General features: G+C 41.3%; 1 protein-coding gene and 1 pseudogene across 1 annotated transcript; both read left to right on the plus strand.

Annotated features, from left to right (window-relative positions):
* Window positions 1-542: 542 nt before the first annotated feature.
* Window positions 543-25,735, plus strand: crip2 (cysteine-rich protein 2). Its single transcript, XM_086182215.1, has 8 exons — window positions 543-707; window positions 14,290-14,384; window positions 21,718-21,775; window positions 21,892-22,023; window positions 22,830-22,898; window positions 23,016-23,110; window positions 23,845-23,902; window positions 24,101-25,735. The coding sequence occupies exons 1-8, from the start codon at window positions 665-667 to the stop codon at window positions 24,166-24,168; spliced, it is 618 nt and encodes a 205-aa protein (XP_086038341.1). The 5' UTR covers window positions 543-664; the 3' UTR covers window positions 24,169-25,735.
* LOC147246283 (eukaryotic initiation factor 4A-I pseudogene) lies at window positions 16,965-18,433 on the plus strand (annotated as a pseudogene).
* Window positions 25,736-27,186: the final 1,451 nt, after the last annotated feature.

Here is a 27,186-nt window from a genome sequence, read left to right on the forward strand (position 1 = left end):
GGGGGGGGGGGGGTCTTGCTTTCAACACAGGAGTGCCCAAATATTTTCCCTGAGAGGGCCAAAACTGAAACTTAATGGTGGGCTTTTACAAAGATTTCACAAAATACACAAATGTACTGTAAAGGTATTGCTATTTGTTTAAAGACAATTAAAAAATATATATACAGAAAGAAAACAGCATAAACAGTGATTTACAACATATTCTTGAATGATTTTCTTTAAAAAAATCTTTGCATTATTAGGCCTTTTTTTTTCGTCTGACAAGCAAGCTTATGGCCCCACTATGACCATCCCTGTTTCAAATAATTTTACTTGATTATGAACCACAAAGGGAGTATATATAACAGTAAATTGTGAACACATATAATAATATGTGGCTCATAAGTACATAGACAATAACACAACACTGAAAATACGATATTCTTTTCACACATGGCTTGTGAGTCCTGAGATTTCCCACAACGCCTGAAAGCAGCATAAGCGTCTGTACACTAGGGGGCGGGGCTATGCAAATGTGGAGCGGTTGACTGAATAGATGCTGCCAGCCTCTTTGAAGAGAGCGGGACACTTGCTGTGGAGAGAGAAGACCCGGAGGACGAGGAGAAAGTAGACGTCGTTCCGGTCAAACAAAACATCACTTTCACTCGACCTATCTCATCGAAACATGGCTTCAAAATGCCCCAAGTGTGACAAGACGGTGTATTTCGGTAAGTAATACTCGTTTAATTGCTTCTGGCTTGGGAAATTGTTAGCCAAAATACTCCTTACGGGGGTCGATTTTTAGTGCAACTTGGCGCTATAGCTAACTAACTCTTACAGGTAACCCTCAGTAAATAATGATAAAAGAATCGATAAATTGCCTTACTATTATGTAGCAGTTAATTATCATTTAAAATAACGTAAAACCCTGTGCAGTTACACATGTTACATTCACACAAAAAATGATAGTTTTTAAAAGGAAATTCTGCATTTACACTCACATGTAGTTTTTGAATATATTTCAACACACAGAACAGGCGTAAATTTATTCATGTAGCTTATGTTTGTTATGAGTCCGCCTTTGCTTACATTTCTCATAGGAAAGTTACAAACGTCGCTTACAGCATTCCTAAGGTTATCCCGTTTTCAAGAGTGAACAGTTTCTGGCAATGTAAATGATTCACAGAGAGAAGCTCAGTGCAAACAAAAGCTCCATCAGCAAGTATGACAACAAAATGATAAACTGTTATTCTAATAGTAATCCAATACACTTAAAGTAATTGTAGTTGGTGAGAGAATATACACACGCTAGATGAATAATCTATCTCATTTTCACTGATCTGTGTCATTTTAATTTGTTGTGTTCGTTACACATGTAAGCTTGGCAGTTGGCTCACTGATTGAAAGCCTTGCCAAGAGTGCAGAAATGCCATATGCTGAGATTGCACACTCAGGAGCATGGTAATGTCATGTTACGTCACTCTCACTCAGAAGAAAACCTGTAAACACACATCTTTTGTACATCAGTAAACAAAGAAAAAAAGCCATAGAGCTTGGACTCAAGAGTACGGTATCTCATGTTTCAATGTGACAGATGTTTACAGAGGAATAAATATACACAAGGATAAAGCAGAAGATTAAAAGATTAGGTCTTGAGGATAAACAAAAAATTTAGATTTCTGCACCTCTGTATTTGTAATCTTGTGTTTATATTCAGGTGCATGCTGGGAACAAGCAAACAAAATATGTTTTTGTTGGCTGATCTTTCCTCCACTTCACAGCAAACATCAGAGCTGTCACGGGGGTCAGAATCAATTATGTGAATGGATGGAAGTCCTCTTACGCAACAGGAGTGGCAGTGAGCATCACAGCTGCTGCTCATCCTATGGGTCCCAAGAGTCACTGGCATAGAATAATTTGCAATAGGAAATGTATTTATTTCTCAAATGCAGATTTGATGCACATCTGCGTTTCAGTCATAGTCTTAATTTGCTGCAGCGAGTGAGTCACAGCTACTCAGTGATGTATGTTATTTTTTTATGTAACATGCTGCGATCCAGCCTAGTGGAGTTATTTTTGGTTTGGGTGTGTCTTGTTGGGTGGAGAGCATCCAGGGCTGCAAAGATGATGAGGATGATGAACTGCTACTAGGAGGCTGTGCTGGTGGAATTGGTTACACATGTCAAACCAGGGAGAACTGGAGAAAGTGAGGGGAGGTATTAAACAGACGACAAGGCAAGGGAGAGGTCAGGGAGGGTCCTTGCAACTGCCCACAGCGGCAACGTGATGTTTGTGGTGAATTTTAGATTCTGTAGTGTGAGCTCATCAGCTCCACCTACACACATCCTCCTCACAGCCACTTGGTGTTCCAGATAAGGCCTTTACTGTGGTGGATTTTCAGGTCTTTAGAGCCATTAATGTTAGAAATCAGGCACAAATGAGGGTGAACAGAAGAAAAAAACACTCTGCTTCTGATCCACATCAAAACATGTGTTCTTGATAGAGAAAATTGTTCCCATTTTTTCTGTTCTTTTATTGGAAGCTGGCAGAACAGATCTGTGATTGGCTCACCTTGGAGTTCCTCCACTTGATCTTCCAGCTGGTGTTGAGTGATATTGGATTTTGTTGCATTCAAAGCTTGACTCTTCTCCTTTATTCTGCGAAAGACGTCATCTTGCATCATGGCGGTGAGCCACAGTCTGGGATTGAAATTCTTTTGGTTTAAGGGAAGTGTTTTATTTTTATTATTTTCCATTCGTTACTTTAATGAACCGCTGTTTTACTGTGGTGTAAACTGTATTGCTATTTTCCCTGCTTTCTCTGCACCTTGAGTTCAAACTCAAATTTGGATTTATTTTTAGAAACCAAAATAAATTACAAGGAAAAATACCCAGAAAAGGCAAAAAAAACAAAACTTTTCAAACCTTCGTTTTTTTTTTTTAAAACACTTGATGGAACTGTCAGTGTCCATTAAATCTTCATCTCTCATCCTCCTCAACCTCCATCCATCGCAATAACATTTACGATACAGAACAAACTTATAAATTATGTATTTATAAGAGTAGGGATAGAAAAGACCAGTAGGAAGACTGACCATTCATTTTCATGTCAACCTCACATTAAGTAGATGGTTGTGAGGTGATAATCATTACATATTACACATTTGCCTCGGACAGACAACTTCCCATGGATGATTCATTTTGTTCTGGAGGATGAAGGCGAGCAGCCACAATGGAGAGTGGAATTATGAGCTTCAGTTTAGAGAGAGCTTTTGAAGTCTGAAGTTTCTCCCAAGGAAGCGATAAGCAAAACTCTTTGGGCCTCATTCATGAAATGCTCTTGTACACAGATTTGTTCTTATACACATTAGGATTTTTATTTTTATTTTTTTTTGCCCTAAAATTAAGCCGCTCATGCTCTTCTGGTAACGTAGAAGTCTTTTCAAACCTGGGTGACTGCCAGTTGCTCGAGGTAGACAATAGATGTCAGGACCAAGGAGTTGATAAAACCCACCAGGCTTTGCTTCATGTCTGTTGGACTAAATTTAGGGCTAAAAACTCCTAATGTGAAGAATAAGAGCAAATCTATGAATAAGAACATTCCATGAATGAGGTCACTATTATAACTGACATTAGACATGCAATGATCAATTGATCTAAATCAATGTGTCTACTAAATAGGAAAGTTGATGCATCAACATGAATGACTTAAATCAAAGCCTTATGTTCAAGTGTTCACATTTTTTAAATGAATTTATGTTATGGATCATTTCCTTATGCTTAAGGACTGCTTTAGAGATTAGCAGTCAATTATTTTGCAAATTATACCTTTTTTGCATTTTGGAGTTCATAGAAATGTGTGAAATTTTATCATTATATTGACTGCAGATGCGAGTATCAAACCAAACCTTTTGCATCAAATACGGAAGTTATGAAACTTGTGATTTACACCCCTAGTTAGTGTGTGAGACACATTATTCACAATACAACACAACATGGCTAGCTAAATCCACTATGTCTTGTACATGACAAATTGGAGTGATACATCTTTGTCCAGCTAAGTGAATAAATGGGAACCAATGATGCTATGATTCTTCTCTCTCACCCTTCTTCAATCACTTGAATTTGCCTCAGGACATGAATTCCACTTCCCTGAACCTCAACGACTGGGAGAAACGGGATGAAATGACTCGCCTTTATTTAAACAGAGACTCTCAAATGTGCTTCACGCATTATAATTAGAGACGACATCTCTATACACACAGGGCTCTTTCTGTCTCTGTGCACATTTGAAGCTGAACCCCTTCAGCCTGACGATGCGAAGCGGCGCGCTGTTTCCCACACACCTCTTTTTATCCCGCTTTCACCCCACAATATCCTTTTTATTCCTGTCCTTTCTGTCAACACTAGAGTACCCTGCTTTCCACTTGGCTGCCCAGTGGGCCTGCTGTGTGAATGCGCCTTGCCAGTTATGTAACATCATTTCTTGAGTCGTTGCCTCCTGCTTGGTTCCATTGCATAACCTGCCAGCTACTGTGCGCCACTCAGTGCCCCTTTTCCTCTGCCTTTTTGAGGCACAAATATGATCCTTTAATGGAGATGACATTAAGCTTGTTGCTAGAAGTTTGACTGTCCTTCTCACAACACAGGTGACGCCTCTCACCTTGCCTCACTGTGACATCTTATGTAAGAGCAGAGCCACAGAGGAACCAAAATACACTTTGTCCCAAGGATTTACACGAGACATGTTCCAGAGCACCCTTGAAAATTGTTATCAGAACTTTTGACTATCTCAATGTGAAGAGAATCTTTCCAAAAACAAAAAATTGGGGAAGATGTAACGAACATGGCTGTGATAAAATGTTGAAGTAGAGGTAGCCAAACTTAAATCTTAACATACACATATCTAAACCTTTTATCTTGTCTACTTTTACAGTTTGAGTTTTATTCTTGGTTTTAAGATCTATACACTGTGTGCTCTCAGAATCTGTGCTGTGCAAAAGTTTCGAATCAGTGTATTGTCTTGCTTTGTATGTGGAACCACATCAAACAAGATTTTCTGTTATGACAGACAATACGATTTTCTGAATCTGAAGAGTATGGTTTGGGAGGGGTTTCCAAGCCCACTTTTTCAACGTGATTCTTCAAAATATACGGTAAATACAAGGTGATGGGAACCCAGCATATGCTGTGTTCACCCCAGTCCGCACTTTCATGGAGTATCCATCTGTACAAGACTCTGGAGTGCAAGAACTTTTTTAGAAAATGTTTCCTGCTGGGTGTTAATAGTTAAAAGGCAAAATGATAGAACATGAAAGCAGTGGTACGTGGCACATTGTGGGCTGTTTTAAGTCCGCCCACCACACACATCATCTTCACAACTACCAAAAAACACCACAGCTTGTGCTTAAGATAAACCCTGAGGAGGACTCTGTGTGTGTGTGTGTGTGTGTGTGTGTGTGTGTGTGTGTGTGTGTGTGTGTGTGTGTGTGTGTGTGTGTTCTTGTTCTTGCTACATATTGAGGACTAGAATACGTATTTAACCAACAGAGTGAGGACATTTTTGGAAAGTGAGGACATTTTAGCCAGTCCTAACATCTTCAAAGGGCCGTTTGAAGGTCCAGACTTGGTTTTAGGGTTGAGGTGAGAATCAGGTTCTGGTTAGGTTTAGGGTGAGGGGCTAGGGAATGTATTATGTCAATGAAAGTCAAACATATAAGTACAAGTGTGTGTGTGTGTGTGTGTGTGTGTGTGTTCTCTCTCCCTGGCAACTGTTTAAACCTGGCACAAAGATGTATCCTGAGTGTTTTAATCACAAGTTGACAAACTCAGTTCTAGGGGTGTGACAGTTCAGCAAACCCAGGGTTTTGGTTTGGCTTATTTTGATTTGTGCATTTCAGTGAGGGAAAACCTCCCCAGCATGAGCTGAAATGAATAAATAACAAATGGTAGCTAATGTGTTTTGATGTGATCTATTGTTTCCCCATGTGCAAATGCATGCACTCCTCGTACTTTCTTAGCAATGATGGAGTTAATGAGCTGTGTGTAAAAACTTTTATTTCCCTCTGGAACATAAAAATTGCAGTATTGAATCTTGTGTTTTGTACTGTACGGTTACATTTTTACGGTTTTGTATGACATCCCTAATGTATATTGTAGAAAAAAATTTACATGTATTACAATAATGTGTAGTCATGTCAACAGGACAGAAATCTTGAGAATTAACATTTTAACCATTTTATTTTGCAGTTACTTTCTCCCCTTGACCTCAAGCTTGCGTAGATGGTCTATTTTATTACCCCACTTTACAACCCTTTTAACACAAACATGTTTTCACTCTGAGAACCGAAGCCCTGCTTCATCTTATTCCTCTTGTCATCATATCTGCTCCTTCAATGATGTTGCCCAGTTACAACAGCAAGGTGCTGTTATAATGATGCCGTCCTTTGAAGACCTCAACTCTGTAAGTTAGTCAGACTGCATCTTTTTGAAGTCCCTGTAACCTGGCACACAGTGTCCTGACTGATTAGAGACGTGATGCAGTGAGGGGAAAGTAGGCCCAGAGAGGGGGCCAACTAGTCACCCAGGGACTGTGCTGGGCCGCTGTGCCTGCGGCTCCTCTGACCAGCAGAGACAGGATGCGGGTTAACTACAGTCCATTTACGTCAGCCAGTAGAATTCATGAGGTCGGCCTCTTTTATTCACGGGGGGGGGGGAGAGAGAGAGAGAGAGAGAGAAATCTCTTTTATTCACAGAGGGAGGGGGGGAGAAAGGGAGAAAGCCTGGGGAGGAAACCTTGCCTTGGCTGAGGCGACAGACGACCTCCAGAGCTAAGTTTTGCCACGAGGTTGCATCAGCCACAGGGAGAGGCTGATTCGAATCCATGCTTCATGGACTCTGCAGCATTGGCCCTTCGTCTGAACCATCACTGTGAGTGCCACAGGGAGCTGCACGAGCTCATCGACTCTGAACAAATCAATTCTAATGTCCAGCACACCACTGCTGGGGTCTCCAGTTCAACCAGCAGATGATTTTCTCCAAACTTCTCCACCTTTTGTTTTTTGCTAGTTTTTCAGTCTTTCAACCTTTATTCCAACCTGCCATGAAGAATTCTGTCAGATGTATCGATCTCCCACTAATGTGGAGATAGAGCCTCACTCTATCTATCTATGTAAATATGAATATATCTATATATAAATATGTGTGTGTAAATATAAATATAATTATGTAAATATAAATATAAAAAAATGGGGGGTCCTCAGATTTCTGATGATAATAAAAAAAGAACTGAAAAGAAAGTGATAGACAGTCCAAAACAAATGTATATTCTCTATACTTTCTTCATCTGAAGCAAGAATTTAAATGACTGACTGTTAGTCAAATGACTGACTTTCAGTTTAGTTCCACAATTGTTAACATAAATGAATTAAAGCTAATACTTTCATCTCAATGGTTAGCCGCATCTTCAAGCTCATTATGTTGTTGTGACATCAAGGTTCAACAGTACGTATAAGCGTCTGTCTTCATCAGGTGTATTACTGTTTTAAATCACTACACTACAAACGGTGCAAGCTACTGTTATGTGCCATACTGTTGTGTACTACCTACTCTCCCTCGCAGTCAGGTTGCAGGGGGGAGGGGGTTTAGGTTCCTGTGTGTCCCAGTGAATGGCCATTGTCTTTAACTTAGGAAAAAGGTCACATAGCCTTCAGAGGATTTGGAGTCCTGAGAGCAGAATAGTTTTAGGATGCAGAAAAGGAAACAGGCCACTTGTTTTTTCCTTGCTAATATTTCTGAGATGAGAGCAGTGATTGTGGGACTGAACCAGGTCCTGTCAGTCAGTCAGGTGTCTAGTGTTTACTTGTTATGCTGTTACAAAAGCATAAAAAGATTAGCACACAGGGACTCAGCTGTCACTGTTGGATGAAGAAAATGAGGCTGGGGAGAGGGCAGTTAATGTGCGTGTGCGAGTGTGTTTTGGACCTGTTTACTGTAGGAAGAGCTGAACAGATGGGTCCACATTACCAGAGGGTGCAACAGAACAGAACCCAGCCAACTGTGATTTGGACATACTAACAATAACACTGATTACATCACAAAGATTACAAATGGCTTCATTTGGTGTGAAATAGTTTATTTGGGATTAATTACTCTTTATTTGATCAAGTTAGTTACAGATTTGTCATCGTCTTTGTCAAAAGCATTAGATTTCCCCCTGGTGTACTATGATTAAATTATTGACTGATTGAGAGAGCACTCATGTGCAAGCCCAACCCTCTTGTCCACATTCCTGCCACGATGCATGCTGGGGGCTCAGCTGTATAAATGTTGTTCAATACCCATTGCTTGTTTGTGTTTGTGACTTTCAAGGCATTCAAGGGGACAATTTTCCTTCTGCCCAGGGTGAATTCCAGTTCACCTTCAGCTCTGATGTTTAAGTTCATCTGCCCTCGTGCAGTCATCAATTAATTAGCTGTGATTAAGTAATTTGGAGAAATGCAATGTTTATTTTCCCTCTGTGAAGGCACCCAGTTACAGTTCTCTTTGATGAGTGTTTTCAAACGACAGGCTGAGTTGGTTTCACTCTTAATATGATCTGTGTAAGTACACCGTGTAACAGAGCAAACAAAATAGATCTAATTATAATGTGAAGTTCCCTGACGTCTACTACTCGTCATGTTCCAGACAAGCCTTTCCCTTCTTATGTAGCTATTTAATCAACATCTGTCTGGTTACTGGTGGACCTGTCTAACCTGCATCTCCATGTCTTCACAGTTGATTCTCACTGACTTGCTGTTGTCCCATGAGCCACTGGTCACGCAGTCGTCAGAAACTTGTCTTGTGATTGTGATGTGGCATTGCATCTGCCAGACCTCTTCCTGTCAGTTTCCAAAAGGGAACTGATGAAGGAGGAAACTCCCTCCAACATCTTGCCTTTATTTAAGAAAATGCATCTACTTTGAAGGGCTATGATGTTTTGTCTGTCTCTGCAGATACTACTCCCCACATTAAAATATTCTCCAAATGGTTTGGACTGTAAAGTAACAGTCTGTTTCAACAGACAACCTTTAAGTCAACAACAAAAGTTGGACACCTGCATGAGTTTCCAGGTGTCATTTACTTAACTTGCTGCCGTTAGTTATCGTCTTTTTGAAAGTTTTGACTCCTGAAAATTTGTGAGTCAACTTACTTCTTTTTTTAACCTCTGGCAGTTTGCCACTCACCTTGCACAGTTAAAATCTAGTCATCAGACTTAAGAAGCAGGACTTTTTTGGAGTAGAATAATCTTTATCACTAGAGTATCACGAGTAATTTGTTTTCAAAGTTAATTCCCTTATATTGGATTGAATCTGTGTTTTATTAGATTCCTTATGACTCCAATTCTCATGAAATAAAGTTAACCCCAATTAATTTCTTTTTTCTATCATAACACATGACTCCCAGATCAAAAGGTATTGCTCTTAATATATTTTTTCATGTAGGGATGGAAGGGAAAGATTAGAGGAGGCTACGTGACCCGAGGTCATTCTTTTGAACTGATGGTTGTTAGTTAGAGCTCAACTTTGAAGTTTCCTCAGCAACATCTCATTTAAATATCGAAATAAAACAAGCAGACTCAATGCCATAAATTATGTGTTTCAAGTCTTACCAGGTGTGTGCTATCTCCTCAGTTATGTGGAAACATATTTTGTTAGCTTTTGCTAATGTTTGAAATATCTCTCAATCTCTGTAGCCATGAATATATGAAAGTCAGTACTGCAGTGCCATTTTCTTTTTTGCTATTGTTCATTTGGTAACTTTCTGGCTCTTAATAAATTTGCATGTACTGAGATGCGTAGAACAAAACAGCTGCATTTGTGTTGAAGCAGATCAGGTGGTGAACTGCAGTCTTGGCTCGTGTTTCTACATGAAACAGCACTTGTGTTGCTGCCATGTCAGATCACATATTACCATAAACACAAGCCTCAACTGATATGAGTTTACTGAGAAGTGTAAAAAATTTTTTTTAAATAATTGTAACCTTGCTGCTAAATTTGGTTTTCTGGGGCTTCAGCATTACCCTATCTTTAGAGTTTAAACAATATTGACAAGGCAATCAGAGAAGTCACAGAGCTCAGCCCTGGAGCCCTGGAATTTACAAATGAAGTTAAGCAGCTTATAGCAGTGCAGGTATCGTATGCCCATGATGATGACCTCTGAAGAGCAATTGTCCCTGTCCTCCTGCTCACTGCAGCAACATCGTCACTAAATCAGTTTATTCCCACAAATAATAACATTCACTTAAATTTTTTAAGCTAAAATTTAAATTTGACTTTATGATTGTAAAAAGGGGGCTGCTCGGTGGTGCAGTGGTTAGCACTGTGGCCTCACAGCAAGTAGGTTCTGGTCCATTGTCCAAATGGAGGCAGAGTGAGTGTGAGGCATGGCAGCATGCACCGCGCCGCATGCAAAATACACTTTGCACAGATCATTTATTATTTCTACATCTTTAAAGCTGCATCATCAACTCAGTACATTGTAGTTCCTCTATAAGCTATAAGAATCTTTAACATATAATTCAATATTCAATATATTTGATTCATCATCACATGATAGAATTTGTCTTAATCAAATAGAAATCTTGCAGTCCCATGCCCAGGCTTTCATGCCATTAACCAGTTTGGGATTGTTTTTGGCTCCAGCAGGAACTAGCAAGCTGTAAAGCTCACTGCAGTAATCCATGGGACATTTCCATGGGATTCAGAGGAGATCACCACTGCCCCCAGTATTGCTTATTGACTGATAACAAATTGCAACCAGATGATTTTTCTTAGGAAGATATTTGTTTACACAAGACGGTATGATAACCCAGATCCTGATGCATCTCATCTCACAATCAGTCTATAGTTGATAGTGGCCTACTTATTAAAAACCATCGCCAGCCTGAACATGCACATATACACAAGGAGTCTTTTTTTCCCTTTTCCATAAAAGCAGCAGACAGTGAATGACTGCAACAACTGTTATTTTATGACATTTGATCAACAGCACAAACCGCACCCCCTTAATGTTTTCATGGAGGAAGCCCTTCACTGAAGAATCGTAGGAGTATACTTAAAATGCTTGATAATTTTATTTTCTACCTTTGACAAAATGGAATGAATACTTAAAATCAGCATGAATTGAGCAGCAAAACATGCATTGATAACTTTGCACTACTGGATCAGAAAAAGCTTTTAATAGCATGGTGTTCATTCCACACACACAGAAGTAACTGGATGATAATAGTCATAATTACTACATGAAAACTGGTTTACTGACATCCTCTAAAAAACACAGTTACCTCAGTATTCTTGGTAGTAGATAAACAAAAAAAGACAATGGGCCTCATACATGTTTACACAGTTGGATTTAACCCTCAGTTTAGTCTTACAGACAGGAAGCAATGGCTGATGGCTATTTGTAACTCCTTGCTCCAGACATCTATTATGCTCTTCTTTGTAACTGGCATGCAAAGACTTTAATACTTTAAGAAGTATACAATGGATGCCTGGAGCATGGGTGGTCTTTTTTTAGGTGAAGTGGCCAACCTCGGCTGTTAAGAGAGTGGTAAACTCTGAATAATTTATGTCTGCGTATCTCTTCGGTAGGTTTAAGAGCAAAACAAACAGCTGATCAAATGTACTACAACAATCATTTTCCAAAAACAGCTCCACTGTATATATTAAAAAACACAAGTTTTTTTTCTTTTTTTTTAATTTGTAAAGTTTCTAAGCATATAGAGACTTCTCATGTTTTTTAGTTGACTTGCTGGCTGTCACTAGAGGACATTGATCAAATAAAAGAGTTAACATGTCCTTATCGGTGATGTTTATTTACAGTTACTCGGCTGAACAGTGTTGAAGAAAATGTCACGTTTTTTTTTCCTCCCCTCCCCCAGCTCTTTTTATAGGGTATTTCCATCACTGATTTAAGATGATAATAACATAATGCACACACTCTATTTTTTTGTCAGGGGTTTGGTTCATAGGATTGATAAAAAGGATAGAAGCTTGGAACTCAATGTATAAACATCTGGGCCAGCCGTAGATCCCCTCCACCTCCCCCACTCTAGAACTCCCACCACAACACATAATACAGACGGATGGGCTGACCCCTCTTCTAACACGCTTTTGTCAGTCAATGGCATGCACACATGGTAAACACAACATTGTCATCACCCTGGCACAGTTCCATGTTTTCACATTTTTAACATTGTAGAGGTGTTGAGAAGATTTATATATCCTCAGTTTATAGTGAACATAAACTAAGCTCTTGTTGGGTTGCATTCATACACTCAGCACCAATGGCAGAATCTTTAAAGTGTGAACACAAATAAAAATATTTAAAATGTTAATCTTTGCACGTGCAAAAGTCATCGGAATTTCACTCAAAGCTTCGGAAGCTCTTAAATACTGAAACTGTAAAAGGTAGGTCCGTTGGATTTCCTGGATGAAGTGACCCCGCAGTAGACTTTGGTGATTATTGGCATTGAAGGGTACACAAAACCTTTGTGATATTGGTGATTTGCTGTCAGTTTCTGGTGCTTCTAATCTTGCACACATACATGGGAGGAGCTCTACTATCAGCAGCATAAACAGAGGCGATAATTAAGATGTGTTGTCTGCACCAGTAACTGCTTTAACCTTTGCGTAATCTCAGCCCCTAATTCAATCAGTCTGTGTTCAAACAGCAATGCTGTAACATTGTTCAATCAGTGTAGAGTTTGAAAAACAAAATTCCAGACAAACTGAAACTGCATCTGAAGTTCTCTTTTTTTTTCTCTCTCTCCTCCAAGCTGCTTTTACTACAGCCACCAAGATTTCATCAAGTCCATGATACTCCACTTTGGTGTTGTTTGACAGCACTGATCATTACTTCTTGATGTCATGACAACGGTTGTGACATCAACTTAGACATGACACAACAGGAAAAAAGCAAACCACCAGGAAAAAAGTAAAAATGCATGTCGTCATCTCCTTGCAGTGGGAACAAAACCTGTCTGCGTGTATTACCAGGTTTGCTCGGATATGAAAAACCTGTGTGTATATGGATGTGTGCAGTGGGAACAGGTTATTGTGGAGGGGTCTCAAAAGTTTTTGGTGATCCTTAAATTTTTACTTTAAGTAACATTTCTTGCGAAGTCCTCTGGTCAGTTGAGCCTTCCTCTGCCGTGTTGAAGATGGGAAGTCTCCCTCTCAGCCCACCTTCCTTCTCCAGATCAGCCAGTTGTCAGCCATTTGTCTGGCCATTGTGTCGTAATTGACAGATGGATGACTGCAAAACTGGTCAGAGTCAACACAAACTTTGGGCCTCCTGAGGAGCTGCGTCCTCTTGATGGCCTAACGCGTGTGTGAACAATCAGTAATGCTTGTTAGCTCGAGATGTGTGAAAATGCAATTTGTCGTGTGTTTGTTTTGGTCCACGTGTTCTTCTCAGAACAGAGTCTTTGAAATAATTTCCTTCCTGAGAAGACATTTGCTGTGGAATTTGACAAACTATGTACAGGTCATGTTACATGTGGGAATGCTGCTGGAGAAGGGAAGTAATTGTATGCACACATATTTGTATGTGCATTTGTCTGGGAGTCTCTGACTGAGGGTCCACAGGAAACTGAGTCCAGGATCCGGTTATTTGTGCCCCATTGTGATAAGGGAAGGTTTTTCCTCTGCTGCCTGCATGACTCCTTGAGGCCTATTGTGTGGAATCAGTGGAGATTTATTATTGGAAAGGGGTGTAATTAGGGTCCAGCTTGGTTGGGAGGGTGGTCAGTCTGGGAGATGAAAACCAAAGTGGGGCGGAAATGGGGTTGAGGGGCTGTCTAAAGCAGGATGGGTATACTGTAAACTGGGGGATGGGTGTGTGTATGTTTGGGGGAGGAACACAAAGGATCTGGGTTAGATGGGGAACCCCCTGCTGCTCCAGCTGGACTGGGACTCATAACACTGTCTGTCTATACTGCAATGACATCAACACAGCATCCTGTTCCCCCCCCCCCCCCCCCCCAAACCCCACCCCCACTCTCAACCCTCTCACTAATACAATCCCTCAGTTGGCATGGTGATGTTGGGGCTGCAGGAGACCAGAGATGCAGCACAAGTTCATCATTGTTGTGGAGGATGACACAATAAAGGACGTCATTCCTCTCTCAGAGGAGTGATTGAACGGCACATTATAACAATTACAATACATGGAGATAAATAAATCCTGTTGTCCTCTGTAGCGTCTATAAATGCTGCTTTATGTGTTTGCACTCACTCAGATCCCCATTTCTCTGTCTTTTGTTTTTCAGCTGAGAAGGTGTCCTCACTGGGGAAGGACTGGCACAAGCTGTGTCTCAAGTGTGACCGCTGCAACAAGCTCCTCAACGCTGGAGGCCATGCTGAGGTCAGTACACCATCATCTGCCAGTCACAGTCTTCACTTGAAGATGAGGTATCAGATCAGAAATATCAAAACTTGGGGCCACTTGTAAGATCATTCATAGATCAGATATCAGATTGCATTGGGTACCTTCTCTGGACCATGAAACCACCATAATGCCACATGAGACACATTACCCGTTTGTGCTACAACCAATTTTGGATTTTAATTTTTCATGCATTTTTGTCATATTTTTTTACTCTTTTTGCAAGATGGACTGTGTGGTTTACACACACACACACACACACACACACACACACACACACACACAGCCTCATGATTCATGATGTTATCTTAAACCTAATGCCATTAACAGTGATAAAAATCCAGCAAAAAAGACTTGTTGGGCATCAAAATTGGATGGTAATTGAAAAATGTGGCTCTGTGCATCTCTATGTTCATTAGAGCAGTTAGATATTGAGAAGTGTAATTTAGCAAATCTGTTAAAGTTCCCTACCTGAACAGTTTTGAGGAACTTGCACTCGGGCTGTAATAAACCAAAGAAATTCTTGGTCGACTGAAGCCCTCAAATTTCGCCTAAAAATCGACTAATTTTATATATGAAAAATAGACTGTGTCAACTATCAGCACAAACCTGTTGAGGAATATTCAGACAGTTGTTTTTGTCACGTTATAATAACTGACCAACGCTATCATTTGTCCTGCGCACAGAGCCAGACTGAACAGAGGAGCTCGGCATCGTGGCTGAGACACAAATAGACTTTTAACTTAAAACTTTACTCTTAAACACAAAAGGCAAGTCCACAGTAATAATTTTTACAATTAAAACAAAACAATTATGAGACTAAAATATTGAAATGTCAATGCCGATATGCTCATATACTCAAAACTGACGGGGCAACCTAAGGTGGACAAGTTAGCTCACCGTTTTTAGGTGATACGTCGTTGTGTTTGTAGTGGAGCTGTGACATGAAAACTGTTGTTTGCAAACTTTGCATTCGACTTTTTTTCCCATTATCTATTTTCATGAAATGCTGCCACACTGCAGACGTCTTTGACGTGGTGGACGAGGACTGACTTTAAATGAAACCGTCAAAATTAAATACACATTCATCAAACCACCAGACATTGGCCTTCCAATACTCTTCAGTCTGACTGTCTCTAGTGGGTCGGGCGATTCAGAAAGAGCAAAAACAAGGGGAGTGTTCAATGACAGATTGTTATTTGTGAAACAGGGGTGCTTTCGGTACTTTCCTCCTGATGAAATTAACGTGGCAAAAAATCGACCAATCAGAAGAGCCAGAACGTATCGACTAATAAATCGACCAGTCGACTGGGAGATTACAGCCCTAACTGGCACTTTACTTTATTTGCATTGTACGCCACGACTGTACATTTATTTGAAGATAGAAATACAATTGCTTGCTATTCTATAAACTGCCATCTCGTCTAATGAGTAGAAAAATCAAGCTTAGCTTTGGCAGTTTCAACTATTAAAATGCTTCCTAGTAGGGCTGAGAGATAAATTGGATTAAAGTTACAATTTCAGCTCTCTACAAAAACAAAATAGTCTAAAGACATTAACTGTGTCCCATGCCACAGGCGGCATTGCATTATATCTTGTGTTGCAAATGAGGAGCATCCTCCTTGTCAGCTAGTGGTGCCCTCTGCTGCTCCCCTGAAGACCAAACAGTTTCAGTTTCAGCTCATGTTCAGAGCCAGGAGGGACACATGACGGCATTCCGCCGATGAAGATGATTATTCAGTAAGCTGGAAACACTTTAGAACAGACTGAGACAGTGAGTTAACGCACCACAAAGACCGAGGAGTTTAATCAGCTGAAGTCCCCCTCTTCGTGGTCTTGTTCACGCTTAACGCATTAAAGTTAATTTTGCGTGACTCCTTGAAATTGTATCTAACTTCCTTGATGTCTGCACAAGTTCACGCTCACATTAATTGAGATTGTAAGGCCTTTGACTGGCGTATTTACCCTCAACAGTTGGTATTTGCTGTGTGATGAAACATAGTGGATCAATGTCATGTTTATCTGTTGCTGTGTATTGTGACCAACACTAATGAACTCACAACACTTAGATTTTGACTATTGAAGGAACTATTAGGTACACGATACATCTCATCCCCATCTGCAAAGAGAGGGAGAGCAGCTGATGGGCGAGCTAGACTAATTTAACATAGCGAGCAGCTCAGTAGTACTTTGGTGTGTTTTAAGTCTCTGACATTAACACACATGGCGTTCTAAGAAAAGATATATATATATATTGTGTTTTATAAACATGATTCAGTATCAGTAAAGATAATCGCTATTATGATTTTTTTCAGCCTTAATCTGTTACCCTGTATCTACTTTTTGACATCATCTGGGTGTCAGAGATTAAAGTCAGATCCAAACTCAGATCAGAGTCCAGCAGAGTGCTGCTGGACCAAAGTCAGAGATCAGAGCCAGTGATTCAAGTCAGAACTCTGAGATCATGAGATTACATCACAGAACTCTGACAGTCACTCCAGAATTCAAAATGAGACGACAGAGAATTCTGACATTCACCTCAGACTTCCGAATGAGATCGCAGAATGAGATCGCAGAATGAGATCACAGAATGAGATCACAGAATGAGATCACTCTATGAAATAATTTTGGTATGTAAGAGAACACTCAGCTTCAACATTCAGTAAACCTCCCCCTTGGTGCATTATGACATCAAGAACATTTTGTCCATCTGGTCGAGTCCATCAGGGTCATTCAACTTCTTTTGCACCAATGCCAACCAACCATCGTAAGCGAGACAATGGTCCAGTCATTGAGAGCAACTGGAACCACACAGTGGGCAGTTTTGATCGCATGGACCTGCGTGGTGCTCTGCTTCGGGGAATTTATAGTTATGGTTTGGAAAAGCCATCTCTTATACAGAAGAAAGCCATCATACCCTGTATCGAGGGTTATGATGTGATCGCCCAGTCCCAGTCTGGCACTGGCAAAACTGCTGCATTTGCAATTTCTATTCTCCAGAAGATCAACCTGAGGCACAGGGCCACTCAAGCTCTGATTGTGGCCCCCACCAGGGAGCTCGTTCAGCAGATCCAGCAAGTGGTGCTGGCTCTGGGTGACTACATGGGAGTCACCTGCTATGCCTGCACTGGAGGCACCAGCATCCATCAAGAGGCCCAGAGGCTGAGGAACGAAGCCCCTCAGATTGTTGTGGGGACCCCCGGTCGAGTCCTCGATATGTTCAACCGCGGACATCTTTGTTCAAGGAGCATCAACATGTTCATTATGGATGAGGCTGACGAACTGCTCAGCCGAGGCTTTAAGGAACAAATTTATGACCTCTTCCAAGTCCTGCCAAGCAGAGCACAGGTGGTGCTCTTCTCTGCCACAATGCCGTCTGACGTACTGGCGGTTACAAAGAAGTTCATGCGGGATCCTGTGAGGATCCTGGTGAATACGGAGGAGCTGACCCTGGAGGGCGTCCGCCAGTTTTATATTGATGTCACAAAGGAAGAATGGAAGCTGGACACCCTGATGGACCTTTACACATCCCTTACCATAACACAGGCGATCATCTTTACAAACACTCGCAGGAAAGTGGAGTGGCTGACTCAGCAGATGGAGTCAAGAGGATTCACCGTCTCTGCACTGCATGCAGAGATGGACCAGAGCCAGAGGGACGTGATTATGAGGGAGTTCCGCTCAGGATCCAGCAGGGTCCTGATCACAACAGACATTCTGGCCAGAGGCATTGATGTACAACAAGTGTCTCTGGTCATAAACTATGACCTCCCAACAAAGAGGGAGATCTACCTCCACAGGATTGGTCGAGGAGGTCGGTTTGGACGAAGAGGAACTGCCATCACCCTGGTGACCAAGGAATGCAGACGAGCCCTGAAGGACATTGAGACCTTCTACAGCACCACCATTGAGGAGCTGCCCACAGACATAAATGACCTGATGTAGAAGGATCCAACCATCTATCATCACCCCATCATTTTAGGGGACAGACTGTGATTTAATGTTTGTGTGTGAATAAATGAAAAAAAAAGTACTTCTGTCTTTGATAAAGTTGTCTCAACAAGAGTTCCTCTGACAAAAAACTACAGATCACACAATCTTCTTGTCAATGATTTTTCAATTACGATGTCAATGAATGGAACAGGAATGATTCTGTCTGATATTGTGAATAAAATCACACTTGCATCTTTAGTCAAAAGAAACATATTTACATATTTTCACAAATATTTCAGCCCTAAATAAAAATTATAATTTCATCAGCTGAGCATTTAAATGAAACATGTATTAAACACCTGTATTTTGAGTCTCTCATTGACTCTTGCTCATCAGGGTTAATAATCTCCCTTAATTGTTCTTGACTTGGAATCAAAGTCGTATCTCTCGGCCCTACTTCCTTAATAATTCTTTTTAAGTCCCACAACAGGGAATCCTTTACGGTATGAACTTATACAGGGTGCACTTCTCCTTGTATTCCCATCATTTAACTTAAATTTGATGCCAACACGCATATTCATTATCAGTGTAATTAAAGCTCATTTGTATTCTGGTTCAATCTGACAATCCTTCGTTCTATCAAGACCTCAGATGGCTGGTTCCGTCAGCCCAACAGTCCAGAACCCTGAAAGATTTACAGTGATCCCCAGGTTCTTTTTTCAAAGTACTTTAGCAGAGAATTAAACACCAGATTTCTGGCTGAAGGAGAATTCTCCTATTCAGCATGTAATTGAATAGTGCTAAAAGAAGAAGGACATGTAGGATTTCATTTTGTAACTGGGGCACTGGTGCAGCTCTGTGAATGGAGCTTGTCACTAACGCTGCCTGAGGTCAGAGTGGCATTCACGCTCACGTTTTATCTACTCGGTGATGTGCAGCACGTGGCGCCTCCTCACTTTCCATACACTGATGTCATGGACAGAGTCTCTGTAGAGTATTTTAGATGATATTTGCAGCAGTGTTGGGTCAAAGGTCATTAAACCCTGATGCTGTTTGGTTTTTATCATTCATTCACTTCTATTGTGAAATCTAAGTCAATAGCAAGAGTCACTTCCCTAATTAATGACAGTCTTTCTCCTCAGTAAATCCTCAGTGATCAATGCTACCTGGGGGCTAACTAGGAGGCTGGCTTTTTCAAACCTCAATTTGAGTTATTTTAGGTCGAAAATTTAATATAGGCAATGCAAACCAGCTCAGCATGAATGAATAAGTATCGGGATGGAAGACAGTCTCCTCAAGCGTACATTTTGTACAGGAAATTGCAGCGTGCATGTCCTTTTCCGGCCACGTTGTGTGCCTGGCTGCATCTGTCTGGCTGTGTTGTCCATGTGGGAATTTTAACCCCCTTAGCGCCACAGGATGCTCTTGAATACTTTTTTCCTCTAACAGTCAGACTGCACTATCAGCATATGTTCCCTCGACTGCAGTACTTGAACATTGTCTGGCACCTTCACCCCGAGGATTTTCTTATCTTGACCTTTTTGTTTTGCTGGTCATGACCCAGCCAACAATTCAGTTCTCACCCTCTCTGTACGTGGGTTAATGTCACAAACCTCTCTTCACACGGAGGATGTGATCTCAGCGTCTTTGTACTCAAAAGCAATTTCCCTCCAGTCCTCAAAGGATGCTGCTCTGCTGTTTAATCTCTGCATGATTACAATAATGTAGCCACACAATCTCTCTGAGGTCGGCATTCTCTGCCCCTCAAACCTCTCTCTATGGACAGCCTCCAAATCCAAAGGCAGGCTCCTGCCTGACTTTTATAGCAAGGAACTCGATGCTCCATCATCGTCATGGAAACACAGGAAAGACAGAGTAGCATTCCATTTTTAAAAATGGGAAAAAAAATGTCTATGGGACTGTTGGGGGGAGGGTGTTTTTGAAACTTTGAACCTGTTTATGAACCTCAGAACAACATAAATCTGGTTTTAGGGAGGAGGGCTGGAAGACTGGCTCCATTTCTTGTAAGAGACTGGATAATTTCACTTATTAAGGCCTCCAAAGTAATCCTTAAAATTATCACTATCAGGAAGTTAAAACTGTTCAACCTTGTGATGAGGGTTCACAAAAAGACATTATTTTACAGGGTTATAATGTAAAAGGTTGTCAGGGATGATCTTTTAACACATATGTGGTGCTGTTTACAAACAAGGCAAAACAATTCTAAATGTAAAGACGGGAATCAAAAGGCAGGACAAAAACTGCCTATGGTTCGAAGTTAATTCACATCTAGCCTGGGCTCCTATGTGTGGCAGAACAGTTGAATTAATGGTGCTCAGAGCTTGAAATACAAACCAAAAGAGGATGAATGGATGGAGAAGATGGATTTCTATCTCAGGATGTGGGAAGTTAACTGCTGGGAACAGAGTGGGCTTTGCAGTGATATATAATCAATTTTTGGGTCCCTCTACCCGTGGTGGTTCATGGCCAACAGCACTGGTATTCAGTGCAGCAGACTTCTAACAGACGACTCCGGTTGCTTGACAATGAACCCTTGTGCGTCGTGTCCTGACAAAGTCATCAGTGCTTAACTGGCTGGAATCGGCGTCCAGACCTTCCCGGATCTCATAAAATGTCAAACGGGAAGTGTGAATAGAGTGTGTGGCTGCTTTAAACAGTAGCTGATGCTGTCATGGCGAATGCATTATTAAAGGTGAGAGAACAAGACTTTTCCGTCCTCTAAGGAGCTCATGTGGCCAAAGCAGAGGATTGTGGGTAGCATGTCACTTGTTTAAAGTTTCCTGCCACCCAGAGCATGGCATCTGTCCCGTGGCATCGCTGTCTTACTTCTCATGTATGGGCATTGGGCTCTGGACCAGTGATCACCCTGGCTCTCAGCCCTGATCCCCTACCATCTTGTCACATGCTCCTGCATGACCGCCACGCTCCCAGCATGCTTCAGCAAACGGCCCTTCTATGTCCAAGACTGTGTTTTCCCCTTTCAAGTGGAAACAGTCAAACATGTATGGACAAGCCGGTTGTGCTCAAGTGTGGCACAGGATTCATCAACGAAGGCCTGTTTCTTGGTTACTGCCGCTGTCATTAGTACGTGTTGAATGAAGCCATGACGATGACATCATCAGGCAGCTTTGTCTCTCTTTTTGGACTCTCCATTTTCTCCAACCCAGAAAAAGATCAGGACTAAACTATGTGCCTGCTGAAAAAGGCATAGTAATAAGATCAAATGACCCATCGTTCCAGTCATGCTTGAATTTAACCTGTTACGTCATCAGGGGAGTTTTGTTTTTTTCTTTTTTGTACATCCGTTGAGGGAATCTTATTTTTTCTGTATGTCATGTTGTTTTTCTGTCTCCCACAGCATGATGGAAGGCCCTACTGCCACAAGCCGTGCTATGCTGCCCTCTTTGGACCAAAGGGTGTGGTGCATCTCCCTTTGTTCAACATATTCACAAGTTAAACACAATGTTTTTGTGCAGAAATCTGCCATATAGACTGAAAATCAATCCTCCTCCCTTGATCCTCCACCTTGCAGGTGTGAACATCGGTGGAGCTGGCTCTTACGTGTATGATGCACCAGCCAACAACAACCCTTCATCCCAAAGTGTGGACTCTGCCACCAAACCTGAGGAGAAGAAAATATTTGTACCCAAGGCACCATCAAAAGGTGAAGAAAAACATGTCTTTTTTTTTTTAAATGCTTTTATTGCAGATTTGCTCAAGAAGTTGTTCGTCACTAGACAATGGAATCTTTTACAGTTCGTGTAACTGTTAAAAAACAAAGTAGGCACTTCTTGTCCACACTGTAGATACTACCATTTTAGTGGTAGGAAGCCTGTTTCGAGAACTTTTTTTAGTATCTACCACCGAGCAAGTATCTTCTTCTCAAATCGATTTGAATCCAGACAAGCTGGCCATTTTTACCCTTTTTAAAATCAGTAGTCGTTTCTAAACAGCCGCATGGTGAGGAGAGGTGGCCAGTTCCTGCAACTGCTTTGGCCAAGCAGATCGTCTCTTGGGACCTGCGATGGCATTTTCTCAGGCCTGTTAGATAAGCATTTCTCGAGAAACGCACCCTATCAGCGGGAATGAAAAATCACTCTAACTGCTGTTTTTTCTCCATTTATCTCTGCTGGACAGCTTTCAGATAGTGGCAGTTTCCCACTAGGACTCTTTCATGATTCAGTATTTTTTTTGTTTTTGGCACCCCCTGGTGTTCCAGTCTAAACACTGCATGAACTCTCATGATTGGTTCCTGTAGGAGGGAGGGAGTTGTGACCTTCAGGGAAATAAGTTTGGCAACCAAAGTGTCCAATTTGGCGTCTTTCCTCAGTTGTTCCCTCTTGAAACATATAAAAGCTGTTAAGTCCTTGGCTCACTTTTATTTTCACACCATTTTAGTGAATAATTTTCTTTTCTTGCGCCACCTGTTGCCTTTCCAAGTATTGTAACATGTTTGTAATGTATTGGCAGCTGGCAGCATAACAACTTTTTCCGGAGAGGCCAACCTGTGTCCCAGATGTAACAAGAAGGTGTATTTTGGTAAGTAGTTTCACTCTTCCAGCAAAGGCTATGAGGAAAAATAAGCTCAGAGTGAGAGCTGTGAATGTGCAAAGTGTTCGCCTTGGTGTGTCATAGGTGTGTGTGTTTGTCCTCCAGCTGAAAAGGTGACATCATTGGGCAAGGACTGGCATCGACCCTGCCTCCGCTGTGAGAGGTGCAGCAAGACTTTGGCTCCTGGCAGTCATGCAGAGGTGAGAACAAGAGGCGTTCAGAAGAAATGGTGCGGAAAAAAGGGAAATGATAGAAAGGTTGGACAGTAAATGAAACTGAAGAAGTAAAAACTGACATTCATGAATGTGTGTGTTTATATTGTTATCTCAACACAACATGTTCTCAGGGGGGTCTCGGAAAAACCTGACAAGTGGGGGGGGGAGCACAACATAAGAATTTAACACAATGAAAAAAACCACAGAAGTGTGTTGAATTAATCTGAGAGATAAATCCCTGTCTTATGTATGACAAGATCATTTTCACAAGAAATAAAAAAGCCGTTGTGTTTTTCTACAAGATGCAAACAGATGTTGTTGCTAAGCGCTGTTGTAATTGATGTGTTGGAGGATAGAGTGATACTAACAATAGTATAACCCAGCTGAGTAAAATGAGACTAAAGAGGCAAGAAAAAAAAATGCTAATCACTTAAAATGTTCCTGATACTAACACGTGTCTCAGTCCAAAATATGAGTCACATTGCTCAGCCAACTAAAACCTGACGAGATAAAAACAGGGTGATTAAATTTGATGGAGCTGGAAGACTCATCGTGACATAACTGCCAAACATCTCACCGATTATACTAGTTTTATTGTTTTCTTCTGTTCAAAATGGAGTCGTGTGTGTGTGTGTGTGTGTGTGTGTGTGTGTGTGTGTGTGTGTGTGTGTGTGTGTGTGTGTGTGTTGGTTGCTGCTGACGCTTCTGCTTTCTTCCAGCATGACGGCCAGCCCTACTGCCACAAACCATGCTACGCTGTTCTCTTTGGGCCCAAAGGTAACCGCTAGGGGGTGCTGCCTACTCAACAACTATCAGCTACACTTGAAACACAATGTTGCATGTCTGCAAACAAATCATGGGCAGGATGTTACCCACAGCAGGTTGTTGAACCTGCAGATAAACACAACCTGTCCCTTTCATGCGGTAACCTGTCCTCCCTGACCCCCTCCTCTACTGTACCTGTGGTTTTTCCAGGCGTGAACACTGGTGGCGTGGGCAGCTACATCTATGACAAGGAGCCCAGTGCAGTGACCCAGCCCTGAACCTCTGTCCCCTCAGCTTCTTCCTGCACCACGCAACACTGACCATCAACCGCAGTATTATTTGTAGAGTCCAGTTTTTTGTAGGTGTTCTCCTTCTCCTCCTCCTCATGCATCCTTCCCCCCATGAGACTCCAGATCCTCTCCTCCATCTCTGCTCTTCTCCTTAACTCATCAGACGTAGCGCCGCAGGAAATGATTCATGGATGCTGGCTAGACACATGTTAGAGAGATTCACTGTGGGAGAGCCTCAGCACAACCATCCTGCACTCACTCATGACTATCAGTTAACACACCATTCATTCACATAACCTCAGCATTTCTAAACTGTTTATAAATGCACTTGACCACATGACATGACAGTCTTATTTGTCAGGTAATTGAGGATGAATGCAGTTCTGACTTGTGTGATTAAAAAAAAATTCTCTGAGGAATGGTGCATTGTGGGTACAGATGAGATGTGCTGAGAGCCTGTTTTCACCTGCGAGGCTCGCTGCTGCCAATAAAGCTGTACATTTTTGAATGCCATATTTAAAGTTTGACTGCCTGACTGACACATTTAGTGTTTTTAAAAAAAAAAAAAAGTGCAATGATTGTTCCAGGTGGGACACCAGTTAAGATATTCACTGCATCATTGACCCACTTTACAGTAAAACAGCTGATTGGATCAGAGGTAAACAAGATTCATTAATATCCAAAACACTGTTCAGGGGGCCTGGGACACATCTGTGACAACACTAATGTGTAGTGAAGCGTTCTCAACAAGGACAAATATGCCATCAATTCAGGACACATAGCTAGCAAATCCAGCACCTGCTCATCTGTGTGTGCTGCCCTTTGACCTTGTCACAGACGTGAGCTTGGCAGGAATTAAATCTGACCAAATCGTCCACTTTAAACCTTAAAGCCGATCGTCAACAGGGTCAGGTTATGAGCATGTGTTCACCTGTTTCATGTTAAAATCTGGATGAAAGATCTTATAATTATGCAAAGAAATAACACAAATGTCTTATCCCAGTTTTTATCTATTTAAATTGAGTCATTTAAAGTGGCAGAATGAGGGTGAGGCTTTGGGAATGACATGCTGTCATTAGCCAGGGGACCAATATGTATTTATTGCTCCATTATTTCAAGTCTTTAAAATGTCATCGTACTACTACCCCATCGTGGGTCCAATTGTGAAAGCTGTATAATTTTTGACAATGAAGATTATTTTCAGATCAGTAAACCCTTCCAGGAGATGGCGCTCTATTTGAAGTATTATTTTCTGTCGTCTTGAGCAACTCCGGTAGTTACTAGCTTGTAGAGGAAGGGCAGCCACTGCAGACAAGTCATTCTGTAAGAATGTGCATTTATTTGACTGTTACTGTGTTTATCATCTACTGTTTATCTTTAGACACAGCAGGGCTCGACACTGCACTTCAACCCTGCCGCATTTGTCCTCTTAATCCCTTGAATAAATATTTTAGAGACTTCTGTGTTACTACAATTACTGTTTTGACAGATTCTGAACTTTTATCTGTTTTTAAAATGCAATAAATCAACACTACATGTGGAGAAAGTTGTGGTTCCCTTGTCGGAGGCTTATTTGATTGTGTGGTGAACAAATGACAGGAACGTGTGAGCAAGGGTTCGCAATGTTGTGAATTTGAAACTTGATTATAAAAGCAGGGCAAACTTTCCCTGAATGAGTCATCGGGTGCATTAAGTTCAGTCGACTGTCAGACCTGAACTGCAGCTGTAGAAATCTATAGCCAGGTGTCACAGCAGTCTCATCTCTGCTGATATCAGAGGCTAAATAAAACCATGAGACATCGGGGGAAAACGGAGTCAAAGGACTCAAATTACCCTACGATATGTAGACCTGTACACTTAAAGCCACATTAGCTGCTTGCTTTAATAGTGCTTTACAGGTCACGTGATCTCTTGAGCAGGGTTTTTGATTAGTTCGTTAGTAACTATGAGGTCATGATTATGTTATGAGATACCACACCAAGGCAGACAAATTAGAGTTCTCTTGCGCCAAAAAAAAATTATTCGTTTCCGACTCTTGGAAAGTGGAAAAAAAAAAAAAATTCCCCTCTAACTACTGTAACCCTTAAATCATTTAACCAAATCACACATATTCAGATATTTCTGTTCCACTGATGATGTAATAACCAGTGTAACCTCTCTTTTCCCTTCCCCCTGGATAATTTCTCGAGGTGTTCAGCGGCGTTTGTGCATCTGAAAGCTTCATGATGCAAAAACCAATGAGGTTGACTATGATCGAACTTGGAGGACGGCTGCAGAAATGGCCAAAGAAGAATCTGTTGAATTTTTGTGGGCAGGGTCGCCTGCTCTACCTGTGCCTGTGATTCGCTAAGCTTAAAATCCACCAGGATTGCTATCGTTGTTAAATGCACTTTATAACAAGAGGAATGACAGAATTGTTCAGTGTGTTTACATTGAAGGCAGGACAGGCTCACGTCTGGTCTGGCGTCAGTTTCATCAGATTTGACAGGATTTCACTTGAAATACTGATTTTTGCATATAGTCATTATTCATGTAAAGACCAGCTGAAACTTAAATCACCCACAGCAACACTTCAAATAAAGCCTGATTCTGTGGGATAAGTGGGGACATGGCAACCCTAATTACAGCGGAAAACGTAATTTTATAAAATACAACCTGAAAATAACAAAGTAGCTGTGTTGATTATGTTAACTGAGACAAACTGAATGTGTTGGCCCTGCGATGGACTGGCCCAGGGTGAACCCCGCCTCTCACCCAAAGGCAGCTGGGATAGGCTCCAGCCCCCCATGTGACCCTTAACAGGATAAGTGGTAGAAAATGGATGAATGGATGGATGTTGACAAACTGAAAGATAAAAAAATATATATATTTCAAAGCCCAAAATATTAAAGGAGAATTTATACTCCACACTAGTTACCTTGAATGCTTACTGCAAAATTTTTTTTTTAATTTTTACTTTGATGTCAAAATTGTCAAAAAACCCAGTCTACCTTACACAAGCAACGA

The sequence above is a fragment of the Aulostomus chinensis genome, chromosome 17, assembly GCF_037954235.1.
Source record: "Aulostomus chinensis isolate RoL2024-O1b breed Wild chromosome 17, RoL_Achi_v1.0, whole genome shotgun sequence".
In the NCBI taxonomy this organism is placed as follows: domain Eukaryota; kingdom Metazoa; phylum Chordata; class Actinopteri; order Syngnathiformes; family Aulostomidae; genus Aulostomus; species Aulostomus chinensis.